General features: G+C 33.1%; 4 protein-coding genes across 5 annotated transcripts; all 4 read right to left on the bottom strand.

The window, feature by feature from the left end:
- Window positions 1–34: 34 nt before the first annotated feature.
- On the bottom strand, window positions 35–1,991 carry LOC109852195 (vitamin K-dependent protein C-like). Its single transcript, XM_020423127.1, has 7 exons — window positions 1,729–1,991; window positions 1,535–1,616; window positions 1,300–1,465; window positions 889–1,094; window positions 562–773; window positions 355–412; window positions 35–273 (listed from the first exon to the last, which is right to left on the bottom strand). The coding sequence occupies exons 1-7, from the start codon at window positions 1,987–1,989 to the stop codon at window positions 152–154; spliced, it is 1,107 nt and encodes a 368-aa protein (XP_020278716.1). The 5' UTR covers window positions 1,990–1,991; the 3' UTR covers window positions 35–151.
- Window positions 1,992–2,302: 311 nt separating this feature from the next.
- Window positions 2,303–9,725, bottom strand: LOC109852185 (transmembrane protease serine 9-like). The gene is made up of 12 exons (XM_020423108.1): window positions 8,991–9,725; window positions 8,298–8,418; window positions 7,955–8,120; window positions 7,498–7,706; window positions 7,146–7,397; window positions 6,924–7,028; window positions 6,793–6,872; window positions 4,856–4,949; window positions 4,567–4,729; window positions 3,736–3,950; window positions 2,899–3,101; window positions 2,303–2,755 (listed from the first exon to the last, which is right to left on the bottom strand). The coding sequence occupies exons 1-12, from the start codon at window positions 9,123–9,125 to the stop codon at window positions 2,576–2,578; spliced, it is 1,923 nt and encodes a 640-aa protein (XP_020278697.1). The 5' UTR covers window positions 9,126–9,725; the 3' UTR covers window positions 2,303–2,575.
- A 1,449-nt stretch (window positions 9,726–11,174) lies between these two features.
- On the bottom strand, window positions 11,175–12,633 carry LOC109852184 (juvenile hormone acid O-methyltransferase-like). Its single transcript, XM_020423107.1, has 4 exons — window positions 12,450–12,633; window positions 12,191–12,362; window positions 11,751–11,893; window positions 11,175–11,377 (listed from the first exon to the last, which is right to left on the bottom strand). The coding sequence occupies exons 1-4, from the start codon at window positions 12,631–12,633 to the stop codon at window positions 11,175–11,177; spliced, it is 702 nt and encodes a 233-aa protein (XP_020278696.1).
- Window positions 12,634–14,734: 2,101 nt separating this feature from the next.
- LOC109852193 (juvenile hormone acid O-methyltransferase-like) lies at window positions 14,735–18,951 on the bottom strand. 2 transcript variants are annotated; one of them, XM_020423122.1, is made up of 12 exons: window positions 18,929–18,951; window positions 18,747–18,857; window positions 18,012–18,113; window positions 17,553–17,914; window positions 17,266–17,437; window positions 17,023–17,155; window positions 16,788–16,938; window positions 16,265–16,669; window positions 15,991–16,159; window positions 15,399–15,534; window positions 15,176–15,323; window positions 14,735–15,047 (listed from the first exon to the last, which is right to left on the bottom strand). In XM_020423122.1, the coding sequence occupies exons 4-12, from the start codon at window positions 17,740–17,742 to the stop codon at window positions 14,842–14,844; spliced, it is 1,710 nt and encodes a 569-aa protein (XP_020278711.1). In that variant the 5' UTR covers window positions 17,743–17,914; window positions 18,012–18,113; window positions 18,747–18,857; window positions 18,929–18,951; the 3' UTR covers window positions 14,735–14,841. The 2 variants fall into 2 exon arrangements, with proteins under 2 accessions (XP_020278711.1, XP_020278712.1); XM_020423123.1 differs by lacking the exons at window positions 15,176–15,323; window positions 15,399–15,534 and having other exon boundaries at window positions 14,947–15,047; window positions 18,747–18,949.
- Window positions 18,952–19,330: the final 379 nt, after the last annotated feature.

Genomic DNA, 19,330 nt, shown 5'->3' with positions numbered 1-19,330 from the left:
GTACATATATAATGATAAATGTAACAAATTCTACAATATTATATCATCATGTAAAACAGTTTTAAAATATTATACGAATCAGTATAAAATTACATGTACATAATAATGGTTTTTGTAAGATTGTTGGAAATTCACATGTCACTGTGTATTATTATTTTGTACAATAGCACGCGTCCTTAGTGTGCTGTAATATCCAATCGAGACGGGGACCAATTCTCGTGAAAACAGTCGGACTTGGACTACTGTCGCATTTGTTTATTCTTGGAATAATACCTATAAAATATTCATAAATTTTACTAATAAAATACTCTTTTGGATCGTAAGATGTCTTGTCGGAAGATAAAAAAAATTTACCTATGAGGTCATAAATTCCAAAATACGATCGATATTGCAAAGAAGATCCAACGTCATTCTACAAATATAAAATATAATATGTAATATATTTGGGGTTTTACGCAATATATTTTTAAAACTATATTAGCAATACAATAATACATTTACGCAAAACGTATTTCTCAATTCGGAAGAGATTTTAAAGTTGCATTTTGAAAAATTACTCACTTCGCACACTAGCGAGTTTGTGCCTACGACTCCGATGCATCCGTAATCGTCGTTGAAACTCATCGCATTTATTCCCGCTTTTACGCACTCGTTATAACCGAGAATGGGAAGTCCTAATTTTCGCGGCCGACATGTCCGAATATCGCTGTTGTTTTCGGACGTGCTTGCTGTCCAACCTACCAAAGTTCCAACCTGACCGAGGTAAGTCGATCCTGAAATTCAAAAGAAAAAACACACTTGTGCAGGTTCCTGTCATTAACATATTTCATTTTTTTAATCTTATAAATTTCATGTAATAATAAAATTATATAGAGAAGGAATACAAACCTGGATTGGGTAAGCAGACCGGCGATATTCTCTTCTCGAATTTGGTCGGTCGACTCAAACGAATCAAAGCTAAGTCATGAGTGTACGATTCTGGATTGAACTCAGGATGCAAAATTATAGACTCTGCACTGATATTTACGGACGAAATTTCTAAATTACATCGATCATATTCTCCTAACGATACTTTTATTTCAGGTGCTGTTGCTCTGTTACAAGTAGATTGTTGTTTTAACATGTATTTTGTTATCATACAAATATTGTTTTACATTTGAATATATATATTTTAATAATTATTATATATTAATATGTGCAATATATTATTAATATATTTTATTATTTTATTATTAATAATATAATTTGAGCAATTATTTATTATATCAGCGATAATTAAATAGTGCACTATGTACTAACCCAACAAGCTCGCTAGCCGCTGTTATGACGTAGCGATCATTTATTAATACTCCGCTGATCAACAATTCAGACTTTACATGAATATTTGCTAGCCAAGGAAATTCGTGCGAGTCTGTGTATTCACCGCCCAACAATCGCGCGACTTTATGATTTGAACGGCCGCATACTGCGAATATAATATACAACAATAAAAAAATGAACTTTCAATCAAAAATTAATTACCAGAGTAGCTTACAGCAGGTGCCGCATGTTCGGAATCTTCCGAAGAGTAAATCCAGGACGCCGCGTTCTTGTCTCGGGTCAGTTTGATTATCGATCTAATCAATAAGTATGAGATTTGCAATCAAAGCAACTTTGTGAAGTCAAACACATAAGTTTGTGCAAGCAAATTGCTAAACTAGAAATTGTAAGTAACTTGAAGAAGCTTACGGGAAAATCGTCAACACGCTCGTCGCAACAAGCCGTTGCAAAATTCACGACGAAGTAAACGCCGAGAAGATATTTGACCAAATCCTGCAGCTTCATGACTTTTCTGTCGGTAGTCGAAGCGATACTGGTTCCGCTTCGGACAACTGGTTTGCGTCGTATAGCGGGACTATCGTCACCCGCATCTCCGGAATCGAAACTGCTTACGAAGAGTAACAAACATCCCGCATACTTCGCGTTTGCAGGTAAGTTTGTGCCGTTCATGAGTCCTGGTTGTGTTCATTTTGCTTTTTATATTTCATTTTATATTCAATTTGGCGTAAAGCAGGTCAGTAACAGCCCGGCCAATCCCGTTACATTCACTTAAGGCGTATCAATATGCCACATCGACGAAATTTTCTTGATATTTTCGACATGTTAAAAGATGTAGAAATATCTATTTATTATTTACTTTTTGTATGATTTTTAAATATTTTTTTTATAAAATCAATAAGTCGGCCTATAACAATTAAAGTTTTTGATGCTGCAATATGATTAAAGCAGAGCAAATAGGTAAATGAGAAACAAATTGAAGATATAATTTGAAAAAATTTTTATTACACACTTTCGTACAAAACATTGTACATGTAAGAATAAAAAGTTTCCATAAAAAGATACGAGATACTAGTAGCTTAAATCTATTTCAAAATCTCACTACAAGTAATCTTCTTGGCAATAATTGAGTATTTTTGTATCCTGAGAATACAACGCAAAGTCAGAGAAAAAACGTATTTACAGTAGCGTATCAAAATTCTATCATGCCCTTTGTCGTATAAATGTCTAATAAACGCGACACGAGCAGTTAGGTAGGTCAGTTCTCACAAAAGCAGCCGTCCTTTGAATTTTTCAAGATCCAATCCATATACCGAGTGACCCTAGTGTATACGCCCGGATATCCAGGCCGTGCACACCCATTACCCCAGGAAACTATCGCGATAAGCTCGTATTTTTTATCCTCGCGCTCAGCTATCAATGGCCCGCCGCTGTCACCCTGTGAACAATTCTTATTACTTATTTGCACGCCGTATCCACATCACACGTTACATACGCATTGTAAAAAGTAAAATAAAAACATCAACCCTTGTACAGAAAATTAATTGAGCAATTTTACGCGTTAGAGAATATAAGAATCACCTGACACGAATCTTTCTGGCCCTCTAGATATCCCGCGCAGAGCATATTGTCCGAGATCATTCGGGGACTGTAACTGGTATTGCGGCAAGCCTGAAGACTCATGACTGGAACCTCGACTTCCTGAAGAATGCAGGACGGTTTGCCGTTCTCTTGCAACGTACCCCAACCTACCGCGATCGCTTGCACTCCTACGTACTCGTTGTCTGAAAAAGAATTTTAATTAATAAAAAGAATTTTGTCGTTCGCAAAAATGTTTTTCAATTAAAAAATCGCACTTTTGAAACATGTCATTATCAGTGCGAATAATATACTATATACGTTATTATCAACAACAAACAATACTTGCAAGCATGTCACGCCGTGTTAATACACACAAAGAAGATTATCGGTGTGCATTCGACATGCAAATTCAAGTCCTCGATTCCGGAGAAATCTTGCATTTTACGCAGTTATGCGCCGTGATAGTGCGTTACACTCGGCTTAGTACCCGTATACTAACAATTTATGGCTTAACTATCGCGTAATCGTCACATAATAAACAACACGACTGCGACTTATTTAGTTGCGCGTATCGCGCAACAATATTGTGTGATATTACACGCCGCACTACGCGATACCATTTGTACCTCGAAATTAACAATCGCGGCCACGCTAATTTAAACGCGCACCGATCGGACAGAAAATCACGCGTGACGTATGTCGAAGGCGGAATATTGAATTCGACACACGGAGATTGCGAGATACGAGAGCGTTTCGCGGAACGGCAGTGAAAACTTTATTTCGCATTTTATGATTCAGAATATTTATGAAACTATTAAAACTTCGAAGATATTTTACCCAATTTAGTCGGCAGACAAATCGGCCGTATCGTGTCGCTCAGTGGCACTCTCTCGTTGAGGCGAAGTAGCGCGATGTCATTCTCGAAATTCAGGAAACTGAAGTCGCCAGTCATGACGCGCACGACGTATCGGGTTTCCGGGTTTTTCTCGACGCATCTGTCGTGCTCCCCGAAAGTAACCTTGATCATGAACCACATAAATCTGAAAATAAGACTAGAAGAACTGATCACATTCGTCTGGCAGATGAACAAACGAGCAAGCAAAGCAAATACGTTTAAATTTGTGTTAAATTTTGTTTAGAATTAAATTACACAAGATATTAACATAAAATTATTAACATTATTAACATAAAAAAGATCATAAAGAGAAGTCATTTAATTCTCTGCAATCTATATAAATAAACAATGAGAGAAATAAAGCGTAATTTTAAAGCGACACAGTTTTTGTTGTGAATACATTTAAATAATTTGAAGTTTGTTTGCAAACAATATGTTGTATGTTAATTTTTTATTTAATATTATTATAATTGTCAACAATGTGTATGTATGTGTGTATATATATGTGGAACTACTTAGTATTCGACTTCAGGATTAACGGCACGAAATGCTTTCCTCGTAGCGTGAGAATGCAAATGTGAAGCTCGACCTGTTTGCGCATCCAGGAGATGATTAGCACGATTAGAAATGATTTTGTGCTCTCTCTTATACAGTTACGCTAATTCACAAAAATAGTTTCGTGGCTTTAACAATTGTTTATTCATACAGAAATACAAACTTCGAAAAAAGGCTCTGGAGAGAAACTATATAAAATATTTACCAACCGTACCTACCCCTTCACACAATGCGCGGCTGTAATCACGTAGCGATCGTTAATGAGCGCGCCTCCGCAATAAAATTTGTTCAAGTAAGATAGTCTCGCCATCCATGGATATTCATTCATACTAGTCGGCTGCCCTCCGACTATGCGACTTTCCTCATTTCGCAATCCGCAACCTAGATTGCATCGGTAATTGCGTTGTGACATTATTTTTCTGCAGTATAGTTTTTATCGCGCGCGCGCGCTGTATTATTCTAAGAAAGATTAATGTAAGCACGGACGACTGCGTTTTATTTACTCACTGCAGTAGCAAGGTGCGGGTGAGTCATTGGAGTAAGGTGGCTTATTGCCGAAAAGCCCGAAGAAGTTTTTCATTTTGTCGCCTAATTTTCCGCCCTGAAAATTAAAACAAAAATACTTACACACTGTTATTTATTCATTTAAACTTCACTTCAATTGTTTCACACTGACTCCAGGCAAAAAGATAAAGTGCAAGTTCTTTAAACGTTGCGACATAATATAATAGAAAACTACGGCTCGTATCGGTATTTTTTTCATTTATTGTATTTCACAAACGGAAAAATTATATAATAATAGAAAACTTGTTCTACAATATATTACACAAAGGAAAGTAATAAAAAACAATAAAAAAACAAACATGTCAACACAATGATCACGTCGTACCTGACATTTTTCCGTTACGGAGAACAGAATGCACAGCAAACTCAAATAGCCCAGGAGCTTCATATTCCGCAAACTCTGATCGAACTTGCCGCACCCACAACAGTATAACGCACTTTCAAACCGAAAATATTCGCGGGGTCTTTGACAGCTGAATGAAGAAGTCGCCGCACCGTCAGGAACGAGTCATGGACATGTCCCTGACTGAGAGCGACTATCGCTGGCGTCCTACGCCGACTGTGGAAGACTGAGGTCGAAGAGGTAATTGCTATTCCGGAAGGGAAGGCGGGTACAGCCAAGACCGGCCGGTATCTGACCAGTTCACGTTCAGGGTCGAATCACAGATGTCTGTTATTGACTCTCATCACGGCCACGGCCGCTGCGATATTAGAAAAATCATCGCCAGCGATAACTTGTGGAACATATGTCTCGACGAATTTCGATATAAAGGAACAAAACTCATATTTCAGCACATTTCTCTTATTAAGTAATACGATGCAAATTAGAAACAAATTAATTATTTTAGAATAAAATTCTAGGTGATAAGTTACATATTAAAAAGAGATTTACGATATATGTAGTGTAGGATATAAGTATGTGAGACGCGTACTTTCTTTCTCTCTTACGAAAAGTAATGTTTAAATAATGTTTTAATAAATGTTCCAAAATGAACGCGTGTTTGCGTAGTAGTATCGCGGCGTGTCAGTGAAACGCAACGAAACACAAGCAAAAGTAAAGATGATACGCAGCGAGAAAAGGTTGCACGCGAGAACACTCGCATGTGTGTAGTTTATTATATGCACATACGCATTTGGTGCGTCATTCGGTCCCGTTCGACAAGGTACTTCAATCGCCAGCGATTCGTATCAACAATTTCTCGCCAACCGGTTCGGAGAACGAAAAGCGGTCCTATTAAAGCAACGATCCTATTAAAGTCTCGATATTTCCACTTTCGACCAAAATTTCCAACCAACATTCTATGTCAGTCAATTGTTTGTGCCTACATATTATTTTTAGAAGTAATATCGAGAAAACAATTGAACGACAAATAGTTTGCAAAATAACTTATATTATTATTATTGATATTAATCATTTACAAAAACTGAAACGTAAATTTTCGGATCTTGTCAATTGTTATCGTCAGTGTAAAAACTGTTTACACTTGAATATATTGCACTATTTGGACGTAAATTACACTACACATTTGCTATTACGTACAAATTATTGATTACGCTTACAGAGACACTTCTACACGGAACGTATTTTTGTGTGCGTCAACTTTAGCCCGGTTCTCTGTGCGACGATAAACCGTTACCAGTTGCTGATTATTCCGGAAACGTTCGACCGCTATTCGTGCAATAGAAACGTGTGGCGCAAGCTAATCGCGGATAAGCTCCACATTGTACTGTAGATTACAGAAAGAGATGCACAATAAATAAATAAAGTTAATTGACAATATATATTAAAAAATTATGGCCTCCAAATAAGGAACTATAATATTTATAATAATTCTATTATGAGCAAATTGAGCTACATATCTGTCTAAAGTATCGCTCACGTGTGCGATCGCGCCAACACGATGATCACGTATGTGATCGCATGTGATAACGATTATTATATCATCTGTACTCTTCGAATCTTTATGTAAAACAGAGATTTTAAGACTTAAATCCAGTCAAGTGCAGAAACAGCCTTCCTTCATATTCAATTTGATCCAGTTCAGATATCTGGCAACTCGTGTGTAAACTCCGGGATAGCCAGGTCTACCGCAACCAACTCCCCACGAAACTATTCCTAAATATAAATTATATATTACTTACTATTTATTATGTATATAATAAATATATACGTACATATCACACAGTATAAAAGTAAAACTAATTAAAAAGCGAATGACCAAAAATATGTTACCAGCTATTTCATATCTGTCGCTTTCTTCCACGAGAAGAGGCCCGCCACTGTCGCCCTGACAGGAATCGTGACTACCTTGACCGGCGCAGATCATATTCTCGGTAATTCGATTCGCTCGGTACTTCATCTTTCGACACTGCGTCAAACTGTATATCGGCACTTGCACTTCGCGCGCTTCTCCAGCCAGCGTACTTCCCTCTCCCGTTCGACCCCATCCCACAACCGTTCCCTCTTTTCCGGCTGGATCGGTTCCTGCAACAGCGAATTGAGAATGCGATACATATTTATAGTTCGATGATATTATTATATTAAGATAGTTCACGTTACATATTAATCGATTGTCTTGTAATACCTGGTTGAGGCAGACAAACCGGACGAACTTTCTTGGAGAATTTCACGGACTTGCGTAGCTTCAGAAGAGCCACGTCGTGATTGAAGGAGTTCATATCGAAATTCCTATGACGTATCACAACACTCACCGCTCTCATGATAGCAACTCCATCGGTATTCACGTATTGATCGTGATCGCCGAGAATTATGCGCATCTTGGATCGCTTCAGTCTGCAAACGTTACGCTCTCATTTTATGAATGCCCGTATCACACTACGTATTAAAATTGAAATTGAATTGAAAGTTAATCGATCAGAAGAAAGAAAATCAATTTTAAGCTTAGTGAATTTTCTGCTTAGTCAACTGTTTTGATTTGATTACAATCCAATCTCAGTTCCAATCCGAAGTGTGATACGAATCTAATGCAATTTGTAGGTTTGTATTTTATTTTGTTGTTTTGTTATAAATAATGTACATACTTTCGCACACAATGAGCCGCGGTAATTACGTAATCATTGCTGAGTAGACTAGCACCGCAGTGAAATTGACCGTTGTACACGAGTCTCGCGACCCAAGGATATCTATGCGGTGTCGTCGGTCGTCCTCCAACGATTCGGTTCTTCGGTTGATTGGACAAACCGCACTCTGAAAAGAATTACTTCAAGATGAAAAAACGAGATTGTGATGTAAGTTTGCACACAAGTACTTAATTTGTGTCTCATGCAATTTATTTTGTGTTACATACTAATGATCAACTTGACAAGATAATTTGCGAGTATATGCAAATGAAGTGACACGCAATTCAATAAATAATTATCTTACCGCACGTGCAGTTTTTCAACGTCTCCTCGTCACTTTCGATATCGCTGATATCGAAACCGAACAGTTCGTCGAATAAAAATTTGCCGTCGCGAGTTCGACTCGAAGCGATCGACGAATTGTTCTGAAAGAAAAGCGCAACGCTTGTTAGCGTTGTCCGCATGCGTTCATTTTTCCCCGCACAGCGCAACATAAACAATGAGAGAAAGTAACCATGATCTGAATAATGAGTCAAGGTCCGAATCGTTAAATTATCGTGTCTACGGCGTGAACTAGATATCCTGTGTGCAAGCGCATGTGTCGCGTGCACTTTTTATTTACACCTTTTTTTTATGCACCAGTGATTACGACCCCGTCCAGCATTTGAAACAAAATACATATCTCCGCTTATTGGGAGAAATCATTAATCACTAGTCGTCAACTGTATTTATGAATTAGTGATTAATTGCTAATTAATATGTGACTGATCAATTTGTTTATGAATTGAAGATACGTACACAAATGATACATACTGATGAATATTCACTGAGCACAGAAGAAAAAATATGTATAAAATGCTCTGTAATTCTTATACGTATTGTTGTCTGTGCGAAAAGTATTTTGCTAAAAATTTCTCTCTTCACGATGCATATTTGTTATACAAAACGCACATGAACATCTCTCAATTGAATCAGCTTGACTTAGAATAGAACTTACAGAAGGCGCTGTTACAACTTCCTGACGAAACCCACGAGTATCAGCTGACGTTGAAACGTAAAGAATCAGAATTAAGATAAGAAGTGTAGACTGCCGGTGAAACTGCGCAGGCAAATGCATATTTTCACTCGCCATTCACGCTGCACTAAAATTAATAATAATAATTATCACGAACGTGTTGTTTCTCTTTCACACCAATGGGACACCGCACACCACGTGTTTCGTCGGATCCCGCCGCAAACGTGCATTATATCGCGCTTCCACGAACATTTGACGAAAACGTTTTTGTTCTCTTCGGTGGTATTTTCCTTTTCGGTGTTCTGCGCCGATTTGACGGAGATGCTACAGAGAACTATTCGCCAAAGATCACCGTCACGCTCGCGCACGCTTTCACTTCGGTTCCACAAAGAAACCCGTGCCGATCGACCGGCGCAGCTAGCCGGTCTTCGTAATTGTGAAGAAAGTTCTTTCACTGTCGAGTTGCCTGTCGCGTCGGCTTCGGTATCATTCAGAATACGCGTGTCACAAGAATGCGACAAATTCCGTCAGTTTGAAATCGCGAAGATGTGGCTTCTCGTGCGATGGAATGCAAAGCACGCGTGTCAAGTGAAAAAAACTTTCACCAACTTCACGTTTTTCTCTCTCTCTTTCTCTCTTCCGTATGATTTTTTGTTTACAAAGAAATTTGATCTTAATAAACGTATATTATTATAAATTAAAGCAAAAAGAACTTTGTGATATATTATGAGCATCTAAATGTAAAATAACCTCACAATAATTGTTCTCAAAATGTTTCGGTCATCTATTTGTGATCACTTTTTGAAACTTTGTACAACGTTGAAAATTTCTGTGGAAATATAGTGATTATATAATAGATGTAGATATACACGTTTTAAGATAAAATATTTGAAATTATAATATGTGTGTGTACATGTGATATAAGAATAAAGTGGAAAGGAAAAAAAAGAGTTAATCTTCATCGAGAATGATCTACTCATAATAAATATTATCCATGTTCACTGGTGGCCTTTGATTTACAATTAAGAACGTCGAAAACACGTGTTATGTGTGTGAAATCCTATGTGAAACCTGACCAGTTGATTTAACGTACAATCCATTTAGAGGAACAAATTAGTATTCTGTACATTATGCGTGTAAGAGTACACACTTCGTTTTTTTGTTAAGAATCTCCAGTAGAAACAAGCGTGGTCACAGTCGAAATATGTGAATTAAATGTGCTAAATCACTTTACGGAAACAGAAAAATTCATCACCGTTGTTTTTCGTAAATCAGAGGGCACTTATCGTACTATCAACATTTCAGAAAAAACTACCAGTTGAATTATCGGCAACCTTCCTTTAGAACACCGAGTGTGGAACTGGTAAAAACCTCGTTTTGTTACAATGTGCACATTGTGCTACTTTTACTCTTGCAATTTGTCTGCTTCTCATTCGCAAAATTTAAGACACGCTTTCCTAACGTGCGTTTATAATATTAATTTTCTTTTGACAGCACCCACACACACACAATATTATGACTAAGAAAAGAGAGAGAGAGAAGAAAGATATATTTTCTATTAAAAGAAAAGATAATGCGTGCTATTTGTTACATGTGAAGTAACTCGAAAAAGTATGAAAAGTTTAGATAATAGAAAATTCTTATTTTTTCTATTAAAAATATTATTTAATGTATCTTTTAATTTAGAAAAAATATCATGAAACCGGTAACGATTCGAGAATTTTCACTAACCCACATTTCTCCGTTGAAAGCAAAACGTCTTCGAAACTGCTCTGACCCAATTTTACACGTGAACGTAAATATTACATATATTTCTATCTTACTCATTTGACAAATCGAACAACTTAATGCACGTAAAATATATTAAAGACACATTTTAGATTTCTTAAAACATCATTGATGATTTATCTTTGGTGTTTATTATAGAGATATTATCGTCATTTCTTTTTGTTGTTTATGTAGTCATACAATAAAACATTTGTACGAATAAATTTAACGCGCTAATATAGAAAAGACAATTTTCTATATTATAGTACTAATTACTATGTTACTAATATTGCTAAATATCTGCACGTCGCGTGTGCGTAGTTTGTTATAGTATTAAAACAATCGTATATATTTTTTGTCACATTACGCGAAAATGGCCATTCTAATGTATTGTATACGTTATTCTATTATACTTTCACCACATTTTTCCACAAACAGTAGTGCTGAGTCTCCCACGATCACATTCTTTCGATACGAATCTGATACGGTAGGGTCAATACTATTTTTCATAACTTCCTCTGTAAGTTTTTCCTTAAATTCCATTTGTAGGTGATGCGGCAAGTTTTTTATCAATGGTTTTATGTTACAGTCGATCAAATCAGCTGCCAGAAAATAATAAATTATAAATAGATGCGTGTGCAAAGAAATTAATGTACTTATAGGTATATAATTCCTAACATGATCACAATGCGTAGAATTCAAACAGTTTATATACATATGTATATATTTTCGAAGATTATGTATACATACATAAACGGTTTTCCCACCATTTGGTTGTGCAATATTCTGTCTGGTGACGATATATATTAATACGAAATCCGATACTCTCAAGGAAATCTTTTGTTTCTGTTCTTAATACAAATGTTGTGTCAAATCGAAAAAGGTTTTCGATTTTCTGCATAAAAATAAAACAATAATTAATTATTTCTCCAACATAGCAATTTTCGGTCGATTGCAAGATAAGCATCAAATTACTGATATTTACCAGTTCATATGGTGCCCAGAACTGATTATTCGTCAAAGTTTCGACAATTTCAGCGAGATCACTCTCTATTTTAAACCACAAAAGTGCAGTTCCACCAAGTCGGAGCATGTGATAGATATTTCTTAACGCTTGTCTGTTTTAAATAAAGAGTGTAATAATAATATGTGTATGCGTATAAATAAATAACTACAATTACAAATAAATACATATTATGTACATATGAAAAATATTCTTCTAATAAAACATAAAAATTTTTGAAAATATCGAGTATTTATCTACAATAGAGTCTCTTTCGACTCAGCTACTTTCGATTTTAATTAAGAGTTAAGAAAACAGATTTACTAGAATTGCTCAAACTCGAGAAGTTAAATCAAGAACGACTTTTTATAAATATACACTTTTTATATTCATAATTAAAAAGCTCCCTTACCTAAAATCCGAGCACCAGTGTAAAGCGTGAAATGAAAAAATGTGATCAAACGCATTAATATATTTTTCATCTAAATCTCTTGTTTGTATGTTCATCACTTCAAATGACAATCTTTCACTTTTACGGTAGTTTTTGTTTGCAAATTCGATCATGGCCTCGCTAATATCTATACCTGCATGATATACAATCACAATGATGTTTGATCATTGAACAGTACTTAACAATTTCGTAGTATGTAAATGCTTGTTGAGATGCTTACCTATCAGTGTCGCATTCGGATGTAAAGCTGGTAAGAGTAATTCGAATGTTGAGTTACCAGGACCACAACCAACGTCCATACATTTTCCAGACTTAACTTTTAACTCGTTCTTAAACTCACTTATTAAATTTTTTATATTGTTTCTTTGTGTAATGCTTCGGTTAAGATATTCTTGCGGATCCATTTTAATATAATTGTTTATTTTAATATAATTGTTGTAGGAAATAAATAGTTTTTATCTTTAACTTCCTCGTGAAACTTGCGGTTTCAGCGTTTTACACTGAAAGATATAAAGCTGTATATACATATATTTAGAATTTTATTGCGGGAAACAGTGGTTTGTTACAAGACATGATGAATATGAATCATACTAAAAACCTTGTATACTCTATAATAAATAATACAGTATATAATGAATACTGTATTCTATGAGATATAGTGGATTATTTGCCGATCGAATAAATTTTGATTAGTAATTTTAACATTAGAGAAGATTTCATAATATAAAAATGTATGTAAATTAAGAGGAGTATCTCCTTTTTCGAGGCAAAATAAAACAAAACTTATTTTTTTACATTTTTCTGTATCTGTAAAATATCTAGAAAATGTTTTTGAAGCGAATTTTCAAAAATAAAAAAAAAGTACGATAGTTACAACCTCTTATGTGTAGCCGGGTTTGGAGCGAAAACGGACTATGCCGGACGCACAGGTATGCGAACTGTCGACGTTATTTTACTTTTGAATACCGACCCTACACAAACAAACTACCCTATTCAAACAGAATTCTTATATATATCTATATATACATATGTACATAACCGGAATACGTTATATGTATTTGTAAAAAAAAACATCTATTTTCACGTTAAAACATCTATTTTTTGGTCGAAAAATGATCAAAATGACGGCGATATACTTACTTGTGTATGTTAAATGAAGTATATAGTATGTCTCTGTTATATAAAATTCTCAAAAATCATCTTGATTTTATCCGAAAAAAAGACTTTCCATTAAAAAAATATCAATTGTAGAGAGAGAAGTATAAAATGTATGGAATTTTAAACTGGAATTCACAAATAATAATATATGTTAACATAAGAGACATAAAAAGAGATGAATATATGTAAAAAAATACTTTTTCAAAATATTTTTGACATATATCTTATTATTATAAATATATTTTATTATTATAGATAGAATTGTATATAATAATATATACATCTAATCATCACATTATCTAATAATCACAGTCGTTTGCAACTTTAACGATTTGGTTACATTGTACACTTAAAGTAATATGAAGTATAGTTTCGATTTCTCTTATACATCTAATTGTGATGTCTAGCAAAGTAAATATGCCAAAAAAAAACGAAAAAATATGTATTACCGAACGAATATGAACTTTGCCTGAAGTAGGATCGCGACAATAAAAGTATAAGATTTGTGGTTTGAAAACGTTTCGGCTGTTGGTTGTAAAGCTGTCGTAAGAGAACTATCTTCTTCTATTTTATCATTTACTCAAATAAGATAATTTTTTATCTATTTAAAATAATGTCACTGATAGTTATCACATATGTATATATAAATACATATTACAGACTTACGACATGTCATATGTATGTTTCTTCACATGCTTGTTACAAACTGACGATACTATCACAAAATCGAACGTTATACTTCCTAGTTTTTATGCGCACATCAAACACTCATTGTACTCTGTAATTAGGCGGGACTTTTTGATTTCTTGTTTTAGAAATGTATTTATGATGTATTAATAGAAATTATTATACAAGTGTCTTGTATGATATATTTATGATTTATTGATGCACAAATTTTACCATATAATAATTTCGAAATTATCTTGTAGTAAAAGTAAAATGTAAAGTTACATTAAAAGCAAGAGAATTACAGGTAACTCTCACAGAAATGCCGCGTTATACAAATCGCCTTATTCGACGCATAAACGCGCATTTTGAAAAAACGAAATTGGACTCTATTTTATTACAATTTATAAGCCGCGTTGTTCAAGTATCACTTATACGAGGGTTATCTGTATATGTATACATGCTTCTGAAGTAATTGTGTGGATAAAACGTTGAGTGTACATATTTGTCATTGTTGCTTATTATCAAATATTTCTATTATTTACGTTTCTTTGTTTCACATATGGTTATATAATAAAACATTTGTACACACGCAAATAAAACGTTTTGTCATTTTATACATTATAATAATAAATACTAAGTAGTAGTAATATACTGCTCGTATATTTGTACATTGTGTCTTATGCTATATTTTACTATAGTATTAAAAAATTATACATATATATTTTGTATCATTACTCAAGAATGCTCGATCTCATATAATGTGTATGTGTACTTTTACACTTTCATCATATTGTTCTTTTGTCTGCAAATATCATTGTTGATGTGTCTCCTTTGCACACATTCTTTAGAAGTAACTTATTTATACCTATTTTTAAATTGGGATCCACACTTCTCTTTATAATTTCATTTCTAAAGGCTTCTTTGAATTCTTCTTTTTTTTCAGGCGGCATATTACTTATCATTGGTGTTAAGATGTTATTGATAAAGAAATCTATTGAAAATTAATAATTTATATTTTACTAATAGCTGCATGTGAAGAAATTAGAAAAATGATAATCATATTTTACAGAAGTTAATATGTCGTGTAATATACATATATAATAGCATATATTTACGTACCTAAATATTCATAAAAATATTTAGATCTGCAATATTCTACTTTGAAAGAGCTGTGACGAATAAGAAAACCGATATCTTTAAGTATGTTTATTGTATCTCTCTTAAGTGAAAAGTTGATGTCGTACATACGTAAAAGTTTTGTCTTGTCCTATATTAAAATAAAATAATACTGAACAATTTTTTTCAGACGATTGGGGCATAGCATTACAATAATAATGTTTACCATTGTAATGTGGTTTTCAAAGCGTTCATCATTTACTAAAGTTTGAAGAATTTCAGAAATATCACTCTCTGTTTTAATCCACAAAACTGCAAATCCACCCGGTCGGAGCATGCGATGAATATTCACAAATGCTTGTCTTAAATAAAGATAATTGTTTCAAATAAAAATAATATATATAATATGAGAGTATGAGCAAATAAAAAAATAGTTAAATATAATATACATTTAGTATGCGTATAAATAAATAAATAAAATATATGTTAATACTATATGTACATATACATACATATATACATATGTGTATAAAATGTGTTTTTCTAACAAAACATGAGAATTTTTAATTTTTAAAATAGTAAATTAGACTATTATATTTTCTAATAATCAAGAAGAAAAAAAGAAAAAAGATGGAGAAATAAGAACATTTTATCAAAACAAAACAGTGTGTGTAATCTATAATTGTATATATCTATATTGTATATACTATACTATATATTCTATATAATAATACGTATATATAGTATATTCTATATATATATAATAGTACTCTACACATATATTGTAATATATCTTTCTTTTTAAGACTTTTTCTTACCGAATATCTTTGCACTGTTGTAAAGCACAAAATGAAAAAATGTGCTCAAATTGAGAAACATATTTTTCAGGTAAAACTTTGGTTTCTATGTTTAACACTTCGAATGTTAATCTTTCATTTTTATTAAGTTGTCTCGCACATTCGATTACGGACTTGCTAGTATCTATACCTGAACATTAACATATAATATTAAACAATCAATAATGTTTAATATTAAATAATACTTAGCAACTTATTAGTGTGTATTATACAAATTGTTTGGTTACTTGCTTACCTATCAGTGTCGCATTTGGATCAAGAGCTGATACAAGTAAATTTGTTACGTCACCGAGACCACAACTAATGTTCATACATTTTCCAGTCATATATCGCAACACCTTTGCATACATTTCTATTACACTATGTACGTTCTCTTGGTGTGCTTCGTTCAATGAAATATTGGAAACCAATGCATTCGGTGGAATTTCATTGGAAGTCAGTAGAAATTTGTAACGTAATTGTGGCAATTTAAATACATGCACTATTAGTATTGTGGTATTTATATTGTTTTTCAACGAGTTTTTTTTACTGGAATGTACATACTTTTTTTTAAAGTTGGAAGCAAACTGATTTCTGAATTTTTCCCTTAAATGAATCGGTAGTTTATGTATTAGCGGACTCATGGACGAAAGAGTAGTAGCTATAAAAAAGAAATAAATTTTAATTTAGAAATAGCGTGTGTGAAGAAAATTTACATTATGAAAATACTAATCATATAGCATAAAATTTAAAATATTTATTTGCATATAAATATATACCAAGAACTGATTCAAAATGCTCATAACCGTAAATTGTAAAACCTTCTACATTGTAAGTATCAATCGAAAATCCTATACTTGCAAGGAATTTTGTTATTCCTAATGCAAAAAAACTCACAGGTTTGCTGTATAGATAAACATCGCTCAGTTCCTGCATAAAAATAAAATATTCTTAATCATTTCTAGACGACACTTTTTGCAAGATAAATATCATAATAAGAATGCTTATGATGACCTGACTATATGGTGCAAAGCGGTTATCAGTCGCCAAAGTTTCGAGAATTGAAGGAACATCACTCTTTATTTCAAAATAAAACAATGCACTCCCATTGCTTCGAAGCATGTGATAAATATTCACAAACGCTTGTCTGTATTAATGATATATCATATAATTATTAATATATTGTATAGTCAACTAGTATGAATTTCTCATACTATGTAATTGCAGTCCATATTTTGTTTTAAAAATTTTTCTTACTGAATGTCAGTGCACCATTGTAAAGTGTTAAATGAAAAGATGTGATTAAATTCACAAACATATTTGTCAGGTAATCGTTTTGTTTGTATGTCCATCACTTCGAATGTCAAATGTCTTTCAACGCGGTAGTTTTTGTTCGCAAATTCGATCATGTCCTCGTCAATATCTGTACCTGAATAGTACAATCACAACGATGATTATTAAACAATGAATATTAAACATGATTAGCGATTACATCAGTATTTAGCTGATCAGATTTAATAATATGTCGAGTTTGTTTTAATTACCTATCAATGTCGCATGTGGATGAAGATTTGGCAAGAGCAACGACATTGTTGTGTTACCCGGACCGCAACCAACATGCATACATTTTCCAGAAAAAATGTTATTGGGCATTTCTTGTTCACATATTTTTATAATGGATTGTGTTATAGTGGATTGTACTACGTTATGTACAACGTACTTTTCCGGATCCATTGTAATTTTGATAAAACTGATGTGTGTCTGTTTTATATATTTGTCTTAATCGTGAAATTTGCTGTGCTTGTGCATTCTATATAATAGAAGTTATAAAATTCTAAAATTTTGTAGAGTTGTTGTGAGAAAAAGTGAATTCTTACGGTTTGTAACATAAATTATGCTGAAGAACCTGTTGATAATAAATATGATGCAATATAAATTATTTGTCGACCAAATACTTTCTGATTAGTAACTTCAGTAAAAAACTTTCAACAAAGAAGACATACTACTTTTATACTGTTGTGCAAAAAAGTACGCAGATTAGAGAGTTTACTTTTTCGGGTTAAACGTTCAATTTTGTGTTCTTTTTACACTTCGTGTGTGTAAGTCTAAAATAGGTCGTTAAAACGAGTTTTCAAAATTCGAAAACATGGAACACACAGGTACATAAATCGCCGAGCCGTTATTTCGCTTTTGTATACCCTACACAGGCAAAACTACCTTACTCAAGGTAGTTAGGTAAACTCTTATATATGTGTATATGAACACAAGCTAGTAGGTCATATATGTTTGTGAAAGAAACATCTTGCGAAAATATCTATTTTCTATACAAAATCGAAGTGACTGCTCGGAATTCAATATGGAACATATTCCTTTGTTAGAATAAATTTCCAAAGATCGCTTTTTTCAATTCGAAAAAAATTTTTACTTTAAAAAGTATTTATTGTAAGGAAAGTATCATATGTGTGTATTAAACTAATATTTATTAACATAAGAAACATAAAGAGATAAGTGTGTATAAAAAAGCATTTTTAAAAACTATTTTTAACATATTAAAATTATAATAACATATCTGATTATCACATTTGCAATAATCAAATTTATTTGCAACTTCAAAGCTTTAATTACTTGTACTTACAGAAATAATTAATATAATTTTGAATATTACATATATGTAATTATAACGTCTAATTAAATGTATATACTAGAAAACATAAAAGATAACAGACAAATATACGAACTTCGGACGAGGTGGCAAAATAAACAAAAATCAATTTGGACTTAGAACGTTTCGGCTGTTGTTTTAAAACTGTCGTCAGAAAGAACTGTTTTTTTTTTTTTTGACTTATCATCTGCGCAAAACAAGATAATTTGTTATCCAATTAGAAATATCACTAATATTCACAAATATAAGTACACAGACTTGCGACATGCCACAAAATATATTTCTTCACGTGCTGCTTGTTACGAACTGACAGGAATATCATAAAAGGTACGGTAAAAGTCTCCTACAAATGTTTCGAAACAGTATCTATCTTTATTCCTTGTTACATATAGAATAAAGATGGAGCGATGCTTCAAAACATTTGTAGTGAGACTTTGATCGCATCCGAAGTCGACCAATATACTTTGTAGTTTTGATGCGCACATCAAGCACTCGTGGTACTTCGTAGGAGTGGGGAAACTATTTAAATAAAAATGTCTAGTGCATTTCGACTTTATTTTTCAAAATCATATCATTTTCAGCGGACATGGTATTTAATTACATGGTATTAAATTAGAATAATAAATATAAATAAATATATAAATATAAATATATAAATAT

This window comes from Pseudomyrmex gracilis, unplaced genomic scaffold (assembly GCF_002006095.1).
Source record: "Pseudomyrmex gracilis isolate BER0280 unplaced genomic scaffold, ASM200609v1 scaffold_25, whole genome shotgun sequence".
Lineage (NCBI taxonomy): Eukaryota > Metazoa > Arthropoda > Insecta > Hymenoptera > Formicidae > Pseudomyrmex > Pseudomyrmex gracilis.
This window is presented reverse-complemented; position numbering and strand designations above follow the sequence as displayed.

Bases quoted from the DNA above. Each gene is read 5' to 3' on its own strand.
- LOC109852184 (XM_020423107.1), bottom strand. From the start codon at position 12,633: ATGGATCCGCAAGAATATCTTAACCGAAGCATTACACAAAGAAACAAT. The intron at 12,363-12,449 runs GTAAGCATCTCA...TATATCATGCAG, and splicing joins TCCGAATGCGACACTGATAG to GTATAGATATTAGCGAGGCC. The intron at 11,894-12,190 runs GTAAGGGAGCTT...TATTTAAAACAG, and splicing joins CACTGGTGCTCGGATTTTAG to ACAAGCGTTAAGAAATATCT.
- LOC109852193 (XM_020423122.1), bottom strand. From the start codon at position 17,742: ATGGATCCGGAAAAGTACGTTGTACATAACGTAGTACAATCCACTATA. The intron at 17,438-17,552 runs GTAATTAAAACA...TGTACTATTCAG, and splicing joins TCCACATGCGACATTGATAG to GTACAGATATTGACGAGGAC. The intron at 17,156-17,265 runs GTAAGAAAAATT...TCATTAATACAG, and splicing joins CAATGGTGCACTGACATTCA to ACAAGCGTTTGTGAATATTT.
- LOC109852185 (XM_020423108.1), bottom strand. From the start codon at position 9,125: ATGGCGAGTGAAAATATGCATTTGCCTGCGCAGTTTCACCGGCAGTCT. The intron at 7,398-7,497 runs GTATTACAAGAC...TCGCTGTTGCAG, and splicing joins GGTTTGTCTGCCTCAACCAG to GAACCGATCCAGCCGGAAAA. The intron at 4,730-4,855 runs GTGAGTAAATAA...GATGCAATCTAG, and splicing joins ACCCGCACCTTGCTACTGCA to GTTGCGGATTGCGAAATGAG.
- LOC109852195 (XM_020423127.1), bottom strand. From the start codon at position 1,989: ATGAACGGCACAAACTTACCTGCAAACGCGAAGTATGCGGGATGTTTG. The intron at 1,466-1,534 runs GTAAGCTACTCT...TTATATTCGCAG, and splicing joins CCGAACATGCGGCACCTGCT to TATGCGGCCGTTCAAATCAT. The intron at 413-561 runs GTGAGTAATTTT...TTATATTTGTAG, and splicing joins CAAACTCGCTAGTGTGCGAA to AATGACGTTGGATCTTCTTT.